We start from the raw sequence: 17,933 nt of genomic DNA, 5'->3' as shown, positions 1-17,933 counted from the left end.
CAGCAGGAACAGCTTAGGGATGTATTTCTCTGGAGGTGTCTGTCTGTCTTGTCCTGTGTTTGGTGGGTCTCTTTGGGGCTCACAGGGTCTTCAGTTCTCTACTGCGACACAGCTGATTTCTCAAGGGTTTTTTTTTGGATGAAGGTGGCTTAAGCCACATGCCAAACACCTTTGTTTTTTCTTCTGGGACACAAAGGCCTCATAAATAGACTTGCAGTCTATACGCAAGATTTATATACAGCCCTGTTCCCAGCTGTGAGGAAGGAGGTAGGAAATGGCCGTATCACTTATGAAGAGCTCAGAGGTGGTGAAATCCCATGTGTGTTAGACAGGGAACTAATGCTGCCCATCAACGGGTAGCACAGAATGTGGATCAGCGCTCCCGGTCTCTGCATGTTACCCAGCAGGGCATCCCTTCCCCACGTGCCCCTTTCGCTGTCAGAGATCCTGCTGTTCACACCGGGCACTGGGCATAACGTGCTCTGCCTACTTCCTTCAGGTCTGCACGAATGCAAATGGCACAGGCTTGTTGGATTCCCTAAAGATACAGAAAACAGGTGAAGATAATCACGAGACTCCATAATACCTAATTACAGGTGTTTAGCTGTACTGATCTATTTTTTCCATGGGACGATGCCACCTATTGGACACGACTAGAGGCAAAAAAGTTCAAAGAAAATAAATACTTTATACTGTGTTTTTTCTTCAGCAAAGGTGGCTTGACTGTTTCCTACAGTTCAGTAGCTAGACAGAGAGCTTCCATTGGGACATCCTGAATTATGGTTCCTCATTAGAAAAGAAGAAGGAATAGAGACAGAAAAAACACAGGCACCACTGGCTACCTCTGGCAAAGAAAACTAAGTTCAGGGAAAAAAAAGCACAGGTAAGGTTTAACAAGGTAGTTTTTATTCATTTTTCCAATGGGACTATAAACAACAGTTTCTAGATTTTGGGGCTTTTGTTTGTTTTTTGGTTTTTTTGTTTTTTTTTTTTTACTGAAGCATGTCAAGAGTGATCATCTTTAATTGACCTTGAACCTGTGGTGGTAAAACTCTTACTATTTAAGATTGAGAGGCTTGGCTAAGGAGTTATCTTTACTAAAAGAACATTCCTTTCATCTAAAAGCTATCAGCCTGTGGTTGTCTCCAACTCCCCACTTCTGAACCGAGACAACACAGGTTGTGCCACTACTACGGGCTCCACCAAGAGCCATCACTTCATATAGTTGTATTATTTATGGTCTGATTCCGTAGAATCGTGGCAGTTAGCAAGCTGCCTAAGGAGTCCATGCCTCCAGGGAAGGGTACCTGGCTTTGTTAATGTAGAATTGATTGCTTTTCCTCACCTCTCTCTTTTTTCTGAAGTGGTATCTAGGTTGGGTCTCTGCAAGCACTTGGCCGAGAACAGGGGAGCAGAGGGGGACATGCTCTCCGAATGTTCTCTCACTATGATCATGGTTCATATAAAGGGGCTGTCTGGCCTGTCCTAAACTGTACTTGTGTTATTATGCACTTGGAGTCCCCAGGCTCTCTGATAAACTGCTCTTAAAAATACAAATAAGCACTTAAAAACTTCCCCCCCCACACACTGTTTAGTAAAGAAATGTACCTTGAGGTACTCTGAGAAATCTAACACTGGCCTTTTGATACATTCTCCAGCCATAAAACGTTTCCTGAGCTGTGTCAGATTTAGATGGAATCAAAGAAGCATCTACTGAACTACTGCACGCTGTGGCAGCCTGTATAGACTTAAGAACTTTCATACATGGACACTGCAACAGTAGATGACATTATAAAACCCCACAAGGACAAGGGTCTGTTTCTGCTTGAGCAGAATTCAACACTCAAGTATTTATTTAATAGGACAAACCATAATTCATCCCTGATTAGCCATAAATAATACTCAATTTTTTAACTTCTAAAATAATGTCTTTGGCTTGATAGGATTGCTCACAGCAGTAAGGCCACAGGAACCAGATTTTAACAGTACTTCAATTCATAGACACGATAAAGGAAAAAATTAATTTGTTTTTCATAGCATATCTAAACCATAAAATATTCTGCATTTTCAAAGCTTTGTTAGTGTCTCTTCCATTTGTGAATAAAAATATTTGATAGTTAATATAGCTGAAAGAGAACTATCCTAATATGTTCAAAAATGCCCACCACTGCCATATGTTTTTATAAGATAGCATTTATACTAATGCATTTAAGCATATTCTGACCTAAAACATAGATGCAGTGTCTGTGTGTGTCAATGTATGCCGGGCTTGATACTGGTTTTGCAGTACTGACAACACTGTAGCCAACCAAGAACATATATAAGACTTACAAGTTTGCATTACCATACATTTTTTTTTACAAAAGACATGTAAATGAGTAATTTTCAATTAATTTTATCTACAGAGTTATACACAATTCAATGACAGATTATCTAAAATCCCAATCCTCTCCTGCATTGAAAGAGCAACCAAGCAGTTTAACACAGAGGCAGATAAGTAAATCAGAAGAGCTTCACAGGCTTCAAAGGGGCAGTCGGAAATTATTCCCATCCCTTAATACAGGTTTATCACTGTTGGTGTTCTTGTTTTCTTTTTTCTTCAAATTCTGTTTCATTTTGCTTTTGTTCATCTTATTCATAATCCCTGGTGGGAAATGTGTTTTAATTATTTAACTTCTGTAATATGATAGTAAAGTCAGGAGACCCACTGGAACATTTCTTTTATCGAAAATTTGCAAAGCAATGATCATGAATCTTCATTTTTTTTGTATTCAGTTGAGTAAATATGAAGAGTGTGCCGATGTGTTGCTCTTGCTCCTGTCATTATTATGTTAACAGGCCCTGAGACCAACTTGGACTTGATTTCAAAGTTATTTCAAAACTTGGCACTTCTCTGTGAAAATCTCTTTCATTTTCAGCATTTGACATATGGTCTCATTTCCTCCTGATGTTTGAAATACGGTACCCATCTCAGGCCCATCCAGCCTCTTACAAGTTGTTTGGTTTACAATCTTGACCTCAGCCTGCCTATGACAGGTTTATTAATGCAAAATTCTGCCCACCATGAAGGTCTGTTCAGAGCTTTGCTGCCTTGAAGGATCTCTGCCCACATATTTTTATATAACTGCAAAATAATAATAATAAAAAGGATTAATTCATACAGAAAATAAAACAAAGAAAACTTCTGCAAGATAAATTATCTAACTTATTGGTTGAAATGAGATTGTGATTGAATTTCTAGATAACAAATGTGAATAATTATGTACAGGCAAGAATAAACACAAAGATAAAGCACAAAATTTCAAAGTACTGTAAACATCAGATGTCTGTGTAAATCATTTAGATCATCCTTTGCATAAGAGTAGGAAACCAGTAACCTTTATAATTTCTTGTTTTCAACTTGACATGAGTTATCAAAGGTAGAAATTTGGAAACAAGTTCTTATTAAGCTAATCTTCGTTCTGTCCAAACCTGAAGACTGTGTCTGAAAGCCCTCATGTATGTCTGGTTTTACCTTTATTTCAACACATTTCTGGAAAGTAACATAACTTCTCTCTCAGAGGTGAGCTGTTCAATCTGAGCATAAGAAATTTCTCCGTCATACGGAGGATGTTAATTCGTCATCTTCATCGATTTGCAATTTTAAGTGGAACGGTTGAAAAAAAGTACATGGGAAGTAAATTCTGCAAAAGTATAATTTTAGCAATATTTAGCAGTTCATAATTAACTGAAGCTTAAAACTTTAATTAATGTTATACAAACATGAGGAAAGGAAGGCTGTATTTTCAACAGTAAGTTGGAGTAAAGTATAATACAGTATTAACATACTATAAAAGCAGTCAGTGATGTAAAGTGAAAAGCCTTCTACATCAAAAGATAGCTTGGCCTTATATATTTTTGATGATTTAAATAAATATTGAAATATATTTCATATTAAATATATTTTTACCTTGATTATGTGGGCTAGTGTTTACTATTTATTCCATTCCAAGTTTGATTTAATGCTGTCTAAAAATTTTTAATTAATCCTGAAATAAATGTGGTGATAACTTTGCATACTTAAAATGAGATTGTCAAAGCTTCAATGGGAAACAGTGTCCACACCATCAGTTTCTTTTAAAGAGAATCCGAATTATTATTCAGTATTTAAAGCTGCCCATAACAAATTTGGAAACTTTTCTTCTGCTCCGATTATGATTTGTGGCTTGTGGTGCAAGGCACTCCACTGCAGTACAGCACAGGTTATCCCGAATTAAATTAATTTTCCTGTTATGCTTGGATAATATATGCTTTACGATACTGTAATTTTTACTATAATGTTTGCATTGGTTTTTAGAAGTTGCAAAGATAGCAATGAATAGAGACAGCCAGCAGACAAGAAGCTTTATTAAGTATTTTGAGTGAGGGATTGGCAGCCTTTTTAAAATTTAAATTGAAAACATTTACACAAGTTGAAAACCACTTAGAGGCAGTTCAGAAAACCTTCCTGAATTCTGCAGAACATGGGCTGGATATCACTGCTTGAAATTATTTTCTCAACAAGACTCAATGAATTTACAAAAAACTTACCAAATATTTAGTACACGAGTAAGTCAGTAGTGTCCTATCTGCATGTGTTACATTCCTAATATTAATCTCCAATATTAATAAGCCTCTGTGGCTTCTCTAGTTGTGTGAGCTAAGAGCTAGCCAAAAAGGAGCTAGCCAAATCCACTACATGACAGCCTTAGCTGCTGATAAGAAATCTCCAGCTGACTGCTAGAAAGGGGGTACTATTCTAGGAACGGATTGCTGTGTAATTACCCCAGATTTTATATTCCTGCCTATAGCATCTGCTCACAGCTTCTGTCAGAGACAGAATAATGGGTGAAAATGGGCTTTTGGCCAATACAGATATTCTTAACATTTTTACAAACAATGTGCCTTCTCTTAAGAGTAACCCTTGGAGCTTCCCTCCCATGACCTCTTTCATTAATTTAATCCTCAAAAATCTAGAGAAATGGAAACAAAGTTTCCAGTGATGATTATAGTCCTCTTGTTGAGGTGGCTGGATATGTAGAGCTAAGCCTTTCCTCCTTTATGTGTAGAGACTGAGTTACCAAAGTAATCATTCTGTTAGGTCAGTGTCTCGTTAGAAACATCTGGGCTGCCTTCTGTATTGCTTGATCACCATGGGAACAATGGACAACTTCAGACATGAAGACACAGACAGAGAATATTGAAAAGCATTGAGTACACTTGACTCAGCAATCCTGTCAAACTGCCTGGCAGTCTCCCCAGGCTCCAGTGATTCTCTACAGGGTCTATCCACACTAAACCAAACTACCGTACTGTGACACCAGTCTCTAAATAAGTTATCCCACAGCTTGGCCCTGCTGAGTTGGGTTGGCCAGTAAGCAAGAATTTTGGTTAGCTGAGACTTCGGAATGAAATACAGCTCTTCAAATGTGTCAAGGAAAAAAAAGCAGAGAGGGACTGTGACCTAGTATAGCCAAATCCATGACGGATCCACACCCCGAATCCTGCTTGTAGGTCTGGTTATGACACCTCAGAAAGGATATGGCAGAACCAGGAAAGATACAGGGAAGGAAAACAAGGCCTGTCAGAAGAATGAAAAGGCCCTCACAGATAGTAAATGTATACGGACTGGGACTAGGAAGTATTTTTTCACTATACTCATAATTAAATTATGGAAATTATGGTGTCACGGAAGCCAAAAGACAGTTGAATTTGAAAATGGATGGGAAAAATGAATGGAGGATAGATACATCTGTGGCTATTAAACAGAATAATACAAATACAACCTCTGGCATGAGATATCTCTTAAACCACCGACTGCCAACAGTTGAGACACTAGGGAAAGCACACCTCAATATTTCACCTGTTTCATACAGCGTTCTCCCTAGCCACTGTCAGTTACAGAGTATTCTGTGAACAGGATCCAGTATGGCCATTCTTATGCTCTTGATTCAGCTCTTGCTCTGTGTAATTTAGACTATACAAAAAAATCTCTACCTTAAAAAGGATGGATTATATATTCATTAAAGCAAGGAGAGGTGCTAGCAAAACAGCATCCTGCAAGTCTGTATTAAGATTACCGAGATCCCTTGGATAATGCTGTACCTTGCACTGGTTAGTACAAGATACTCTGTCATACTGTAGAATTCCCACTGGATAAACAGAATTCCCAAAGAATCGTGCAACTCCTGATATAATTTTTAACTGGAACAAGCTTTAAACTTTCCTTTCTCTTATTAAAATAAAAAATGTATGAAGAATTAAAATAAAGAAATAATTTCTATACCATTTATATGGACATCACACAAACTGGGTGTTAATATGAATACCAATAAAGGCAGCAAAAGTCCTAGGCAGAGAAAAAATACACCTTACTACCTCTCCAAGCTATTAAGCTATATACTAAAGACATGTTACTCCTTAAAGAATCTTAGGAGATGGTGTATTTTATTTTTTTTTGTTCAGCAGCACAGATACCCACTAGAGCAAACTAGAGCAATACTGCATGAGTTTCCTATTGAAGCCTATCTCCAGCAAATGCAAAATGTCATTTTCTGGTGACATCAATTTAACTCTGGTACTTTCCACTGAAAAGATGTCTTCCTTTTCTTTTGGAGCTGTGAAGTGTCTTGAATATGTTACGGCTATTTACAGGCAATACCCTTCTTAATGATTAAACTTACAAATTTTAAAATAGGTTTCCTTACCTCTCCACTAGCTTTACCAATGGGAGAGTTGAGAATGAAGTCAGGAGGAGCAAAGACATCCACCAGGGCAACTGCATCATCTTTCAACTGTTTAAAAACAAAAGACATACATACATTTGGCAACTCCTGTAGTTGTCTATGGCTACCTGTGAACTACAGAGCAGCATAAAGATTATTTTCATAAGAGAAATCCACAATATGGAGTCCAGATTTATTTTGCTTTTTTTCCTCCCAGGGTAATTGCCAAAAGATACCATATTTTAAATGTTTCCTCCTTTGCTTATGGGTTTTAAAACACATTTTAACCAAAATGGTATGTTTACACACATAAAACCACATATTTTTTAACTTAAAAAACATAATGGCCAGATTCTTTGAAATTCTGCTTCCCTGCAAAGAATATATGCCAGTTTGAAAAGCTTTTGTGTTGAGAAAAAAAATTAATGCACTAACACAATAATGAAATAAATAGAATTGGACTGTAGTATTTCATTGGCTTTCCAATGAAGATTTCAAGGCCACAAATGATAGAGAGACATCTTATTTTGTAAGGTTTTCATTTTTTGGTAAATAAACTAGGACTAGATTCAGGGTCAATGAGTTACTAAGCTTTATAGAAAGTTATTCAGAAACTATTAATGTAATATCCTGCTAATTTACCCCTCGAAGGACAGAATAACTGAAATATCTCTTCTTTAGTATTTGTATACTATATTATTATTTAATCACAACAAACAATATTGAAGGCTTACCCTGTAGCAGAGCTCCAGAATAGCATCCTGAATAAATCTACCAGCTTGTTCACCTGAAGCATAGCCACCTGCGAATACATTCACAAAGCAGCTTACACCAGTTAATTAATTTTTACAAAGGAGTTTATCAGTTCAGTATTCAAGAGACTAAATAGATGCTCCTCTGTAATTGGATTGACATCTTTCATTAGAGTTGACTGCAAAACTGTTAATCTAAGATATTTGGAGCCTTTTGCATTAAAAAGCTACACTAGAGCATCTCGCTGCCTATTCCACGTCCTCTCCCCCAGGCACTGGACCACAGCAGAACTTGTGAGCTCTCCATCATCTCTGAGCTAAAAGAGAGAGTCTTTTGGGTTGCTCCAGATTCCCGCTCCTGAAAATTTTGTCCAGAATGATTGTTTTATATTACACAGGCAATAAGAGAATGCTCTAAATCCTAATTAGGATTCCCTCCCCCTGCCAAGTCAGGACTTTTATAAAGTAACATGCACAGTATATTCAGGGAGCTGATCTCACCTTGGTAGAGCACAGCCAGATGTTTACTCAAAGACCAGAGTCCATACAGTGCACTGAGATTCTTAAGCACTGGCTGCAGAGTAGATGGTATGTTGGGGTCATGAGTGTAGTCATGATATTTTTGCAAGACTGTCTGTTCAATAAAAGCAATGGCTAGTGATCGACAGTAGTACACCTTAGGAAACAGAAAAGAAGGACACTGGGTAACAAAATACAAGGAACCAATCCTCAGGTGGTGCAAAATGGCATTGCTCTGGTGAAGTTAGTGGAGATTTGTTGATTTAGATCTGCTGATCCAGCTTGAGATTAAAGAAATTATAAGAAGAAACTCCAGGAGAAAACTCCTTCTGCAATGTCTTTGCAAAGGTCAGTCATGACATGCCTCTTAGAAATAACATCCTAATTTTCCACTGTGTTCCCATTTGGGTACTCTCTTATACCAACCCAAAGGGAGTGCTTATTAGCAGTGTAAATTGGCAGTTGCACCCAGACTGTATGGGATCAAGTAGCTACATCAGATCATGCAAAATCATGCATAATAAACACATAGAACTCTAAGAAGATAAAGGTAGGTTTACATTTATTTAATACTATGCAGAGTTCTATAAAGAGGATAAAATCTTCAAGGTGGCTCAATAACCTATTGAAAAGTTATTACAGTCCCTTCAAATCATAAATAAAAAACCTGATCATGTTAGCTTGAGTGGATTCTGTTTATGGATTGCAATAGATTGCAATATGTTTTGAAAGAACTATCCAACTATTCCTTGCCAACTTGTCTACTTTTATGTACTTCACTTTTGCTGTATCATGGCATGTGTCCTACCATGAAATAGACTGCTGACTGAAAACATCCTAGTTCATGAACAGAAGAGGAACATTAAACCATTGCTGTTGTGGCTGATTTGTTGCAAAGCTGTAAACTGGTGTTTGCTTTTAGCCCAAGTGTCCTTCTTTTTTTTTTCATTTAGAATTAATTTATTAGTTTTTCTTTTTTCTTTTAAATGCTTGCATCATCCTCGCATTCAACTCCACTGTGGCATTTAAAAAAGGCATATTCCAAAGATTACTGTCTCCCTCTTCATAGCTGTGCAGTGGCATACTTATGTCCAAGCTCAGATACAAGAGTGAACTGCAAAATACACATCTGTTCTCTACAGGTTTAGGGAGGACTTCCCCCTTACTAGATGGACCTTTTTAGATATGAATGTCAGTTCCCTAGTCAGAATGAAATAAGTCTTAACATTGGAAATGAAACATTAAGAATTAATTCCCTATTCTTCTCCCTTATAAATCTATTTCCTTCTTTACCTTTGCTTGCACTTCTGTATTGTTTCTAATGACCTAAGATATATCAATGCCTATCTCAAAAGCAGTTGTCTTCCTAAATATCTCTAAAACTTAGCACATTTGAACCTTCATACTTCTGAGCAAACCATTTTCTCGAACACACTGGCCTTGGCACCAGCCTTCCAAGAGCTGGCCAATTGGCAGGCAATCAGACTTGAATTTCTGGCAATTCCCATTCTGAATTTGACCCTGAAGAGTTTTTCTAATAAGCTGCTTCTAGGGTAAAAACAGGAAAGATGTCCTCAACTCTGCCAGTGGTTGCACACAGACCATCCCCTGTTAAAGCTAGGCTGGCTCTTTCTAGGTGCAGACTTGAATATTCCTTCCTGATGTTTTCTAATGAGCTTTGCAGGTAAGGTGAATGACACTGGCCATCTTCAGGAACAGATCTCTCTCCTCAGTGACAAATGACAAGTCTTCTTTCTTTGGATGCAAGCCAGTTTTTCTCACAGAGGTAACAGAAGAATTTGGGGAGCTTGGGGATATACACTGAAATTTGGACTTAAGCCGTTCCTAGCTGTTAAAACTCCCTGGTGAGGGAGTGGATCTGCTATATGTAGATTGTCAATGTTTCCTTTTCAGGTTCCAATGATGTCAGTCTGGTATCTTTCATGAGTACTTTGCACTACAGAAATTAGAGATGGAAAAGACCTATTAGGTCATCTAGTTTACCTACCTGCCAGAGCAAGATTCTTTCCTACACTATGTATTTGGCCACCAGAGCAGATGGAGATGTAATAATCAGATGCTGCCATAGATTTAATAGTAGATTTAGTCTTCAGAAGTTGTGCTATCAAAATTACAGACATCACCCAGCACATGCTTGCAACTTTTCTGAAGGGAAACACGTTCTGGAAGACTTCTGCTGATGGTAACTGTTCTCCTGCTTTCATGTTCAACACAATGCACATGGACAGGTATCACATTTTATTAGTTATTTGACTTGCTGCTTTATGCTTGAGGAAATTGTACTTCATGACACAAGAAGATAAAACTAACAGGATCAGACAAACTTGGATGAATATAAGTAAATAAAATCAGAAAGCTGAAGAAGTACTACCTGACAGTTGTTTTTCGCCTCAAAATCACTTCGCCCAGACTGCTTCTCCTTGCTCAGCTTTCGGTCACTTTCTCGGAGCAGGTAGCAAACCAGCCATTTATATGCTGCTAAAGGAACTGTGAAAAAGAGAAAACCAAAATTCTTAACATTCATATTCATAATGCAAGAAGTCACATGCAGATTATCCTGCAGTCTCAGGTTTTGTTACCCGAGATGAAAAGTGAAAGTGTTAATTAATCAGTCCATTAACATGACACTTTTCCCAGTACTGTAGATGCAATAAGTAACAGCTGGTTAAGATACTCAGATGGTTACTGTAAAGACATAGCACACCTGACCATACACTAGCACAAATTGACCTCATGCTAAAATACAAAGTATATCCACAGCTCAATTTAGACTTCTGACTCGATCAGATTTTTTTAGCTTGTTATTTCCTCACCATGTTAAGACTTAAGTCTGCAAGGTACTCAATCTCTTCTGAGAATATAAGAACAGAAGAAACTCCACATTTCGTGGAAGCACATAACTTCTAACATTGCAAAGGTGGCTGAATGTAATCACATTTGAATGACCTGCTTTGTACGTAAGTGTGTTACATTTTTAGAGCAGCCTGAAGCTATTAAGGAAAAAATTACTGCAGTGTGAATTCCTTGTACGAATCCTGCTTGCTTGTGTTTTAGCTTAAGGTTTAATGTAGAATATTATTTAGGGAATTGTGAATGTTCACATGCTGCTTCCCAGTCCAGTTTCTAACAGAACAAAACAATAAACAGATTTGGATATGCTTAAAATGATAGCCTGGTTCAGTAGGTATTACAAGAGAGGAGAGAACACATGCTCTGCTGGATTTCACAAGTTGGAGATGTACAACAAAGGAGAAGGAAAGCAGTTGTTTTGAACTAGTCTTTTTCTTATAAGCCCTTGTATTTTGGAGTCATTCAGATTTTACCCCATAGCTATTATGATAATATCTCACTTGGTACTATGCATCACTATCTGAAGTTAAGATTTTTTGCAATTATTTGAGCACTGAAGTAAGTGGTTACTGAATTCTAGGAATCAACTCGATTGCCCCTTATATATTAAGACTGGAGATTCTTCACCCAGTATGTTCTCGGTTTCACAGATTCACTTTGGCTGAATGTCCTGTCACTATCTCATTATCTGCTCATCTCTTTGTTAATTTTTGCCTTCAAGGGCCAATCTGGGCTCACAGTGATACGAAAGTGGGAATGGCATCTAATGTCACACTTGATTTGATTATAGCAGAGTAAGCCAGGAAAACTGCAGGGAATTTTCTTTCACCATTACTTGTTTTTCTCTGTGCAACCAAAAGCAAATGTCATAAGCAGACACACATAAAGCCTTTTCAACATAATCCTAAATCACTTGTATGGTTTTCTAAAATAAGGTATTTTAGTGATATAAGGTAGTGGCAATCAATGCCCCTTACAATAGTTTCACTTGAAAACAACAATACAGTGGCAAAAAAACTGTATCACAAATGCTATTTTAGAGGAACAAAAATGGAAGAAAAATATCTGATGCTACCCTCCATTCCAGAATTTAGGCTGGGGACAATAGGACGTATTTTGAAATGCAAACTATGTTCTTAGTAAACTGAAATGCATATGATACAAACAAAGTCAGCAAACAGTAATATAACCAATATCTAAGTAGCAGAGGTTGAATCTCAAATCTCTGGATCCTTTCCTCTGGAAAGGAATTTAAGATTCTAGAATCAGTTTAACAACAGCAGGCAGCTACCTGAGGAATCCATGCAATCTTCAACACTAGTAGCTGTGAATTTCCAGCCCAGGATATGATGGTAGTCTTGCAAAACATTTATTGTTCCAAAAGGGGATTCAAAAGGAGCTTTATCTGAAATACCAAAGAAAACAGAAATGATTTATGAGAAAAGAAATCAGACTCTTTGGAACTAAAAGCCTGTTAGAAAGCCATGCATACAGTTGATGGGCCAGATGCAATTAGGCCATAATATTTATTTTATTATGTCTAGTCTAGTCCAGCCAAATGAGGACTGGTGGACAAGTGCTGAAAAAACTGACATCACTGCCTATAAGTCCCATAAGATTCAACTCCTATTGCTGAGTTTTCCAGTTCTGTAAGTCGCTGGTGAAACTCACTGCTAGAAAATTGAAACAAAATCTAGAGAACTACAAAATGTACTGATGGATATTGCTACCAAGTTAGGAGATATGAACTGTTTTAAGCGCAATAAACAGAGGGTGCTCAGACTTATGGCGACTTTAGGAGTAGTTCCATTGAACTAAACTGTACTTCTCAGGGAGAAAGATACTACTTAACATGATTAGGGTTGGCAAAACATCTAGTTGACTTCTGTAAGACTTGTGAGAAAGATTATTTCTTGCAGCAAATATCTGTGTATTGTAAATGTATCATATGATGGAGTCTGTAGCACATTATTTATGCTCTGTGCTTTATGCCAATTGCTTTCAGTATTAAATTATTTCCTAATTCCATTAGCTACACACTCTTGGGTCCAGCAGAGGATTCCAAAACGAAAACTCACCTCTTATGCAACTCATCCAGCTCATTAAGTAGCTGCTGGTTTGCTGAAGCAGGACATTGTTATCTCCCTCATATGTGCAGTTTGGATCATTGTCATTTCGGATTTCACCCAGACGATTCACTTAATAAGAACAAGTGCACAATTCAACGTATTACAATGTACTAATGGAAGCTAAGAGGGATTAAATAATTATTCTGTGACAAAATGCAAGAGAGTTGTCTTTTCCTGTATGTATAGCTATTGTTACCAACAGATGAGCTTGAAAATGCACTGTTTAGCTTGTAAAAATGAATATACTAGAAAGATTTTAGAAAAGTGTGGCATTCATCTTACAAGGGGAATTTTCATCTATATAATCTGCATCTTTATTTTTGGAACCTAGACTGAATCACATGTACAGTCTGTCCAAATGCTGGTGCAGATGCTGCATGGGTTTAGGCTTTTTTTCCTGGTATGAGGTATGAAATAAACTCTAAAAATATGGATATAAGGAAAAAAATCCTTTCTATAAAAATATTGCTAAAATTTAGACACCTTGACACAACAACAGCCAAAGAACACTTCAACATAACCATTCTCCTTCTGATCAGTGTATGCACTAGTCTGTAACTTACTGGCAAGGTAACCATGTCCTCCACAAGCTTCTCGGCACTCCTGGGCTGCCTGCTGAGCAGTCCAAGATGACAGTGGCTTGCTGGCAGCAGATAAGGCATGAATCTCACGTCCCAAATCAGCCTTTGTTAAAAACAAGTTGCAAGTGACTAACAACTTTTATACAAAGTAAAGTTAAAGCCATAGCTATGTGTACTGCTTTATAATGAAGAACGAGCAACTGGCAATACATACATAAAATTTTCTGATACCTGTGTAAGGGCACAGCATATTTCTTGCTGCCATAAAAAAACGCTGCCACAACTGAAAAACCTTCAGCACTAACTTTCTTATGTGGGACAGCAATAATTTGTGCCAGGTAATGGACACATGGGTAGGTCTTAGCTCAGATGTGCCAGATGACATGGCATTGCATGGGATAGTTCGCTCCTTGCCAACCTTTTCCTCCCAAAGATGGAGAGGCAGGTGGTAGAGGGTGGCCATGTCCAGAGAAAGCTTCTATCCCCTCTGCGACATAAGCAATTCCTCTCTCCCCAGTCAGCAAGGGATTTGTTTATAATACTGCCTTACACGGTTTTCACTGATCCTTCAAGCATCAATTTTGCAAAAAGTAGGAAAACTTAAATGTACCCCCTCAATTTCCAGAGAATCACAGTACCCTGCATTTACACTATCTCTGTTTGGTCTTCCTTTGAAAATGTGTTTCGAATTCCAGTTTCTGGAGATAGTGGGTTGATACTACCACAGCTTGTTTAAGGGTAACTCCCTGGGTTGGTTTTGCTTGTTTGTTTGTTCATTTTTTAATATCTCCTGTAGAATAAAAGGAATTCATATGGATTATGTTCTTAACATTGTCAATGATCTGATTTTTTCTATCATGATTTTTTTTTCTGATAGCCACTGTTTTGCCTAAGATTAGTGACTGCACTGGAGACCTTCAAACATAAAATATGAGATTAAAAAATCAAACAGATTCTTCTGTGGTTTGTGCAAAGAGGAGAAATTAGAATACCCAGCCGTTAGTACACAAATCTTTCATGAGCTTTATTATAGCTGAAAAAAGCCTGAGTGTTTAAGTGAGATCTGAGCAATACACCGTGTGTAGGCCCTAATAATTAATATTGTCAATATTTAAGTAAGTAAAATGTATATGCTATAAAAAAACCATACTGAAGTTATTTTGGTTAATTAAGAATCAGTCCATGCACAGAGACAGATAGATCAAATGTTTTCCTCTGTAAAGGGATGACTTCCAATGGTCTGATTGTGGATAAGAAATTCAGCATTAAGACTCCAAAGTCTTAACTTTTTTCTGCAAAAATATTTACCCTAATGGATGAATATGAATTGCAAACTCAAGCCAGACTCCCAGAGTCTGTGCAGGAGTTAAGAACCATATCATTTCAGTAAGCCTTTGATATATGCCCCCTGCAGTATCATTTACAACAGTTATAATCTGAATTTGCATTTTCATCATATATTTATGATAAACAATTCTGCAAGGGAACATAACCTTAAATCCCACAGAAATCAATACAACTTTAACCACTCCATCAAAACTAATTTGGATGCTTTTCTGAATGCAACTTTAATCACTACTTTGTATCGTCCATATTTCTGAATGTTGCTCTAGTATTCTTGATTGTAAGAGGGCCTAAGACTCCTAAGTAGGTCCTTCATTTAAAAATTTCAAGTTTATTATAGTAAGAACTCAGCAAAGAAGAAATGTGTAAAAATCTCACCTGTCTCTGACTCCTTTGCTTTGTCAATAAGCCTGCATAAAATTCTACGAAGATCTCAAACAAGGATTTTGAGAAATAATCTAAGGCATATGCAGCAGCCAGATAAGGAAGAAGACGCCATTGCTGGAATAAATAGATTTGATCACAAGTTGATATATATATTTTATAGTCATATATATGTAACTACCTTATAATATTGAACCAACCCATTCTTTTTTACTTTGTTCAAATTGGAAAACTGTTTTATGGAGAAGAGAACTTAACAATAGCCATCTATAAACATAATTAAGTGTAACTACTCTATACACAAGTTACAGTTACGTTATTCTAATTCATGTACTTCATGAATTTGTGATAAATGTCCTGTGTTTATACAATGTCTGGCACGCTGGGGCCAGTCATGATTCATGTGTTTCTTCAGCACCAGCATGACAGAGGTTGCAACTGTTTTACTTGCTTGTTTGTTGCTGAATGTACGTTAGTGCTGGTTGCATTCTGTGAAAAAAAAAAACAAAACAAAACCAGGGCTGGGAAGCTTTGCTGCAGAGAAAGAAGGGGATGAGAGATTCTGCAAGCAGAGCCCACAGAACAAGCCAAAACTGAGAAAAATTGAGAGACTTGAAGAACAGTGGGATGCAGACCCTGGTTTATTCAGAAGAGGTGGGAAGAAGGCAGCTTTTGCCAGTTTGTAGAAACCCATGAAATCTTTCAAAGTTTCAAGACTAAATGTAAACCTGGAAAAAAGCACCCACTTTGCAAGGACAAACTGGGCAGGTTTTTTTTCAGCACTTCTTATATTAACCTTTCTCATTCATCAGACCTGCGTCTTCTCTATTCCCCAGTATCCTTACATATTCTTGTTCTATTTTTTAAGAGCAAAAGGTGTTTTTCATCTGCATAATCTGCAGAAAAACATTGGTTATATTCCTCTCAAAATTAGTGCTAGCTTGAGATTTCACCACAATGAATGTCATTGATTTCTATACTTTTAATGCATAAAGGCTAAACCTGAGAAAATTAGCTTAGCAGCAAAAGAGGCACTGACATTTTTAAACAAACACTAGTTTCTACATCTGCAGTACTTTCATGTGTGCATAGAATACAGTCTGTCTTTGAAAAGTTACTATTTTAGAAGACAAATGTTTCTAGGCACTTCAGAGAAACATGAATATTCTGGGTTTTGCTGCTCCAAGAACTTATGTCAAAAGCCTGATCATGCCAGGAGAAGGTCTTGAGTTGGAATTAACCCCCGCAGCTGCATTAGAAAGACACCGTAGATAACATAGTCAACTTTAATTTCACTAACTTTGGTGTGGCTATTTTGATCTGCAGTAGCTCTGAATCTGAGTTTCATTGCATAGAAGTCTGTAGATGTAAATTCCAAAGTATTTACCTGTGTTTGGTATTCAAGAACAGGTATTTCTTCACCATCAGTTGGTCCAAACTGTCGGCGAGCTGCTGAGAAGCGAATGGCTATCGATAAGGCAAGCTTTAAATTCGTTATGGAAATTGCCGTGATGAGAATTCTGCCAGTGGACAAGGATCCCAGAGCTGCCCTAAAACGCTCTTTAACATCCTGAATGAATAAAAGGCACAGACTGAATGGTGAGGCGAACATTTCATTTACATCCCCCGTGAATCCAGTACAACTCTGGTAGCATGATCCAATAAGGCATTCAGGCAAGACTCAAAGTGATTTCTCTGAACTACTTTGGGATCAGTGGGACAGTGCAAAAAGCAAGAACTCAGTAAAATCAGTAAGGTGAGCCGAGACATCTCTGAAAGGCAATTAAAAAGCCAGCATTCTGACTCTCTTATGTAAATCATCAACAGCCTTATTTAAGTCCAGGTATCTAGTATTTCCCAACATGAGAGGCCCATGGTCTCTCTCTTAACCTACTCATAGCTTTGTATATTTAATGAACTGTATTAATGAACCAAAACCTTAATTCATACCTTGACTGAACTTGAGTACTTCCCCTCAGCTGTGACATCTCCAGCTATATTCAGTATGTTTTCTTTAGGTATCCTGACATTGTGGAACATGGCAAATCTGTTTAAACAAATACACAAGCAAAGTAAAATCTACCTCAACATAGTCTGAGGTGTCTACATTAGAGAAAAAAGGTCACAACAAAGACACGATTGCACAATGATCTCAGGCATATCAGCAAAGTGAAAACAGTGCCCCTCAACCCCGGCAGGTAATGTTAGGAGAGTATGCCTGGGAGACAAACGTCTTTCAGACTCAGGGCAGCAGAGGAAATTCAAGATGGGAAACTATTTGTTATAACTCTTCGGTTTGTTTTTTTTTTTTTAAAAAGATGATGCATACAAAACCAAAACAAACACCTCATTGACTCTAGGAGACCATTTCCGCAGCTTTTTAAGTAAAGAAGTAAACAACTAATGGGAGGATGAGCAATGCGTTCTGTTTGAGGGGAGGGACAGGTAAAGATACTTTTTAGAGACCTTATACAGAGGCAGTTTGACAGACAATTTCACCAACAGCCCAGAAACCTGAACTGAATTCTCAGTCTGCCTGAGTACAGGTAAGCTACTGACCTTGCTATCTCAGCTATGGAAAAGCTTGGGAGGATGAACAACTTCCTTCTC

General features: G+C 37.6%; 1 protein-coding gene across 5 annotated transcripts in view; it reads right to left on the bottom strand.

Annotated features, from left to right (window-relative positions):
- Positions 1–1,074: 1,074 nt before the first annotated feature.
- ACOX3 (acyl-CoA oxidase 3, pristanoyl) overlaps positions 1,075–17,933 on the bottom strand; it is a 36,184-nt gene continuing 19,325 nt past the window's right edge. For 3 of the 5 annotated variants that reach the window (XM_009643211.2, XM_035898662.1, XM_035898664.1), the window contains 11 exons: positions 17,274–17,370; positions 16,711–16,893; positions 15,318–15,440; positions 13,578–13,698; positions 12,964–13,083; positions 12,177–12,290; positions 10,407–10,522; positions 7,997–8,171; positions 7,478–7,545; positions 6,726–6,812; positions 1,075–3,124 (listed from right to left, as the gene is read on the bottom strand). In XM_009643211.2, coding sequence (XP_009641506.1) covers positions 3,005–3,124; positions 6,726–6,812; positions 7,478–7,545; positions 7,997–8,171; positions 10,407–10,522; positions 12,177–12,290; positions 12,964–13,083; positions 13,578–13,698; positions 15,318–15,440; positions 16,711–16,893; positions 17,274–17,370 — 1,324 coding nt within the window. In that variant the 3' untranslated portion in view covers positions 1,075–3,004. Of the gene's footprint in view, positions 3,125–3,524; positions 3,684–6,725; positions 6,813–7,477; positions 7,546–7,996; positions 8,172–10,406; positions 10,523–12,176; positions 12,291–12,963; positions 13,084–13,577; positions 13,699–15,317; positions 15,441–16,710; positions 16,894–17,273; positions 17,371–17,933 lie in introns of those variants that run through there. The other 2 variants (XM_035898663.1, XM_035898665.1) reach the window with 2 other exon arrangements.

This window comes from Egretta garzetta, unplaced genomic scaffold (genome assembly GCF_000687185.1).
Source record: "Egretta garzetta isolate BGI_Z169 unplaced genomic scaffold, ASM68718v1 scaffold107, whole genome shotgun sequence".
NCBI lineage: Eukaryota > Metazoa > Chordata > Aves > Pelecaniformes > Ardeidae > Egretta > Egretta garzetta.
The sequence above is the reverse complement of the archived record's forward strand: the minus strand, read 5'-3'. Positions and strand labels throughout refer to the sequence as shown.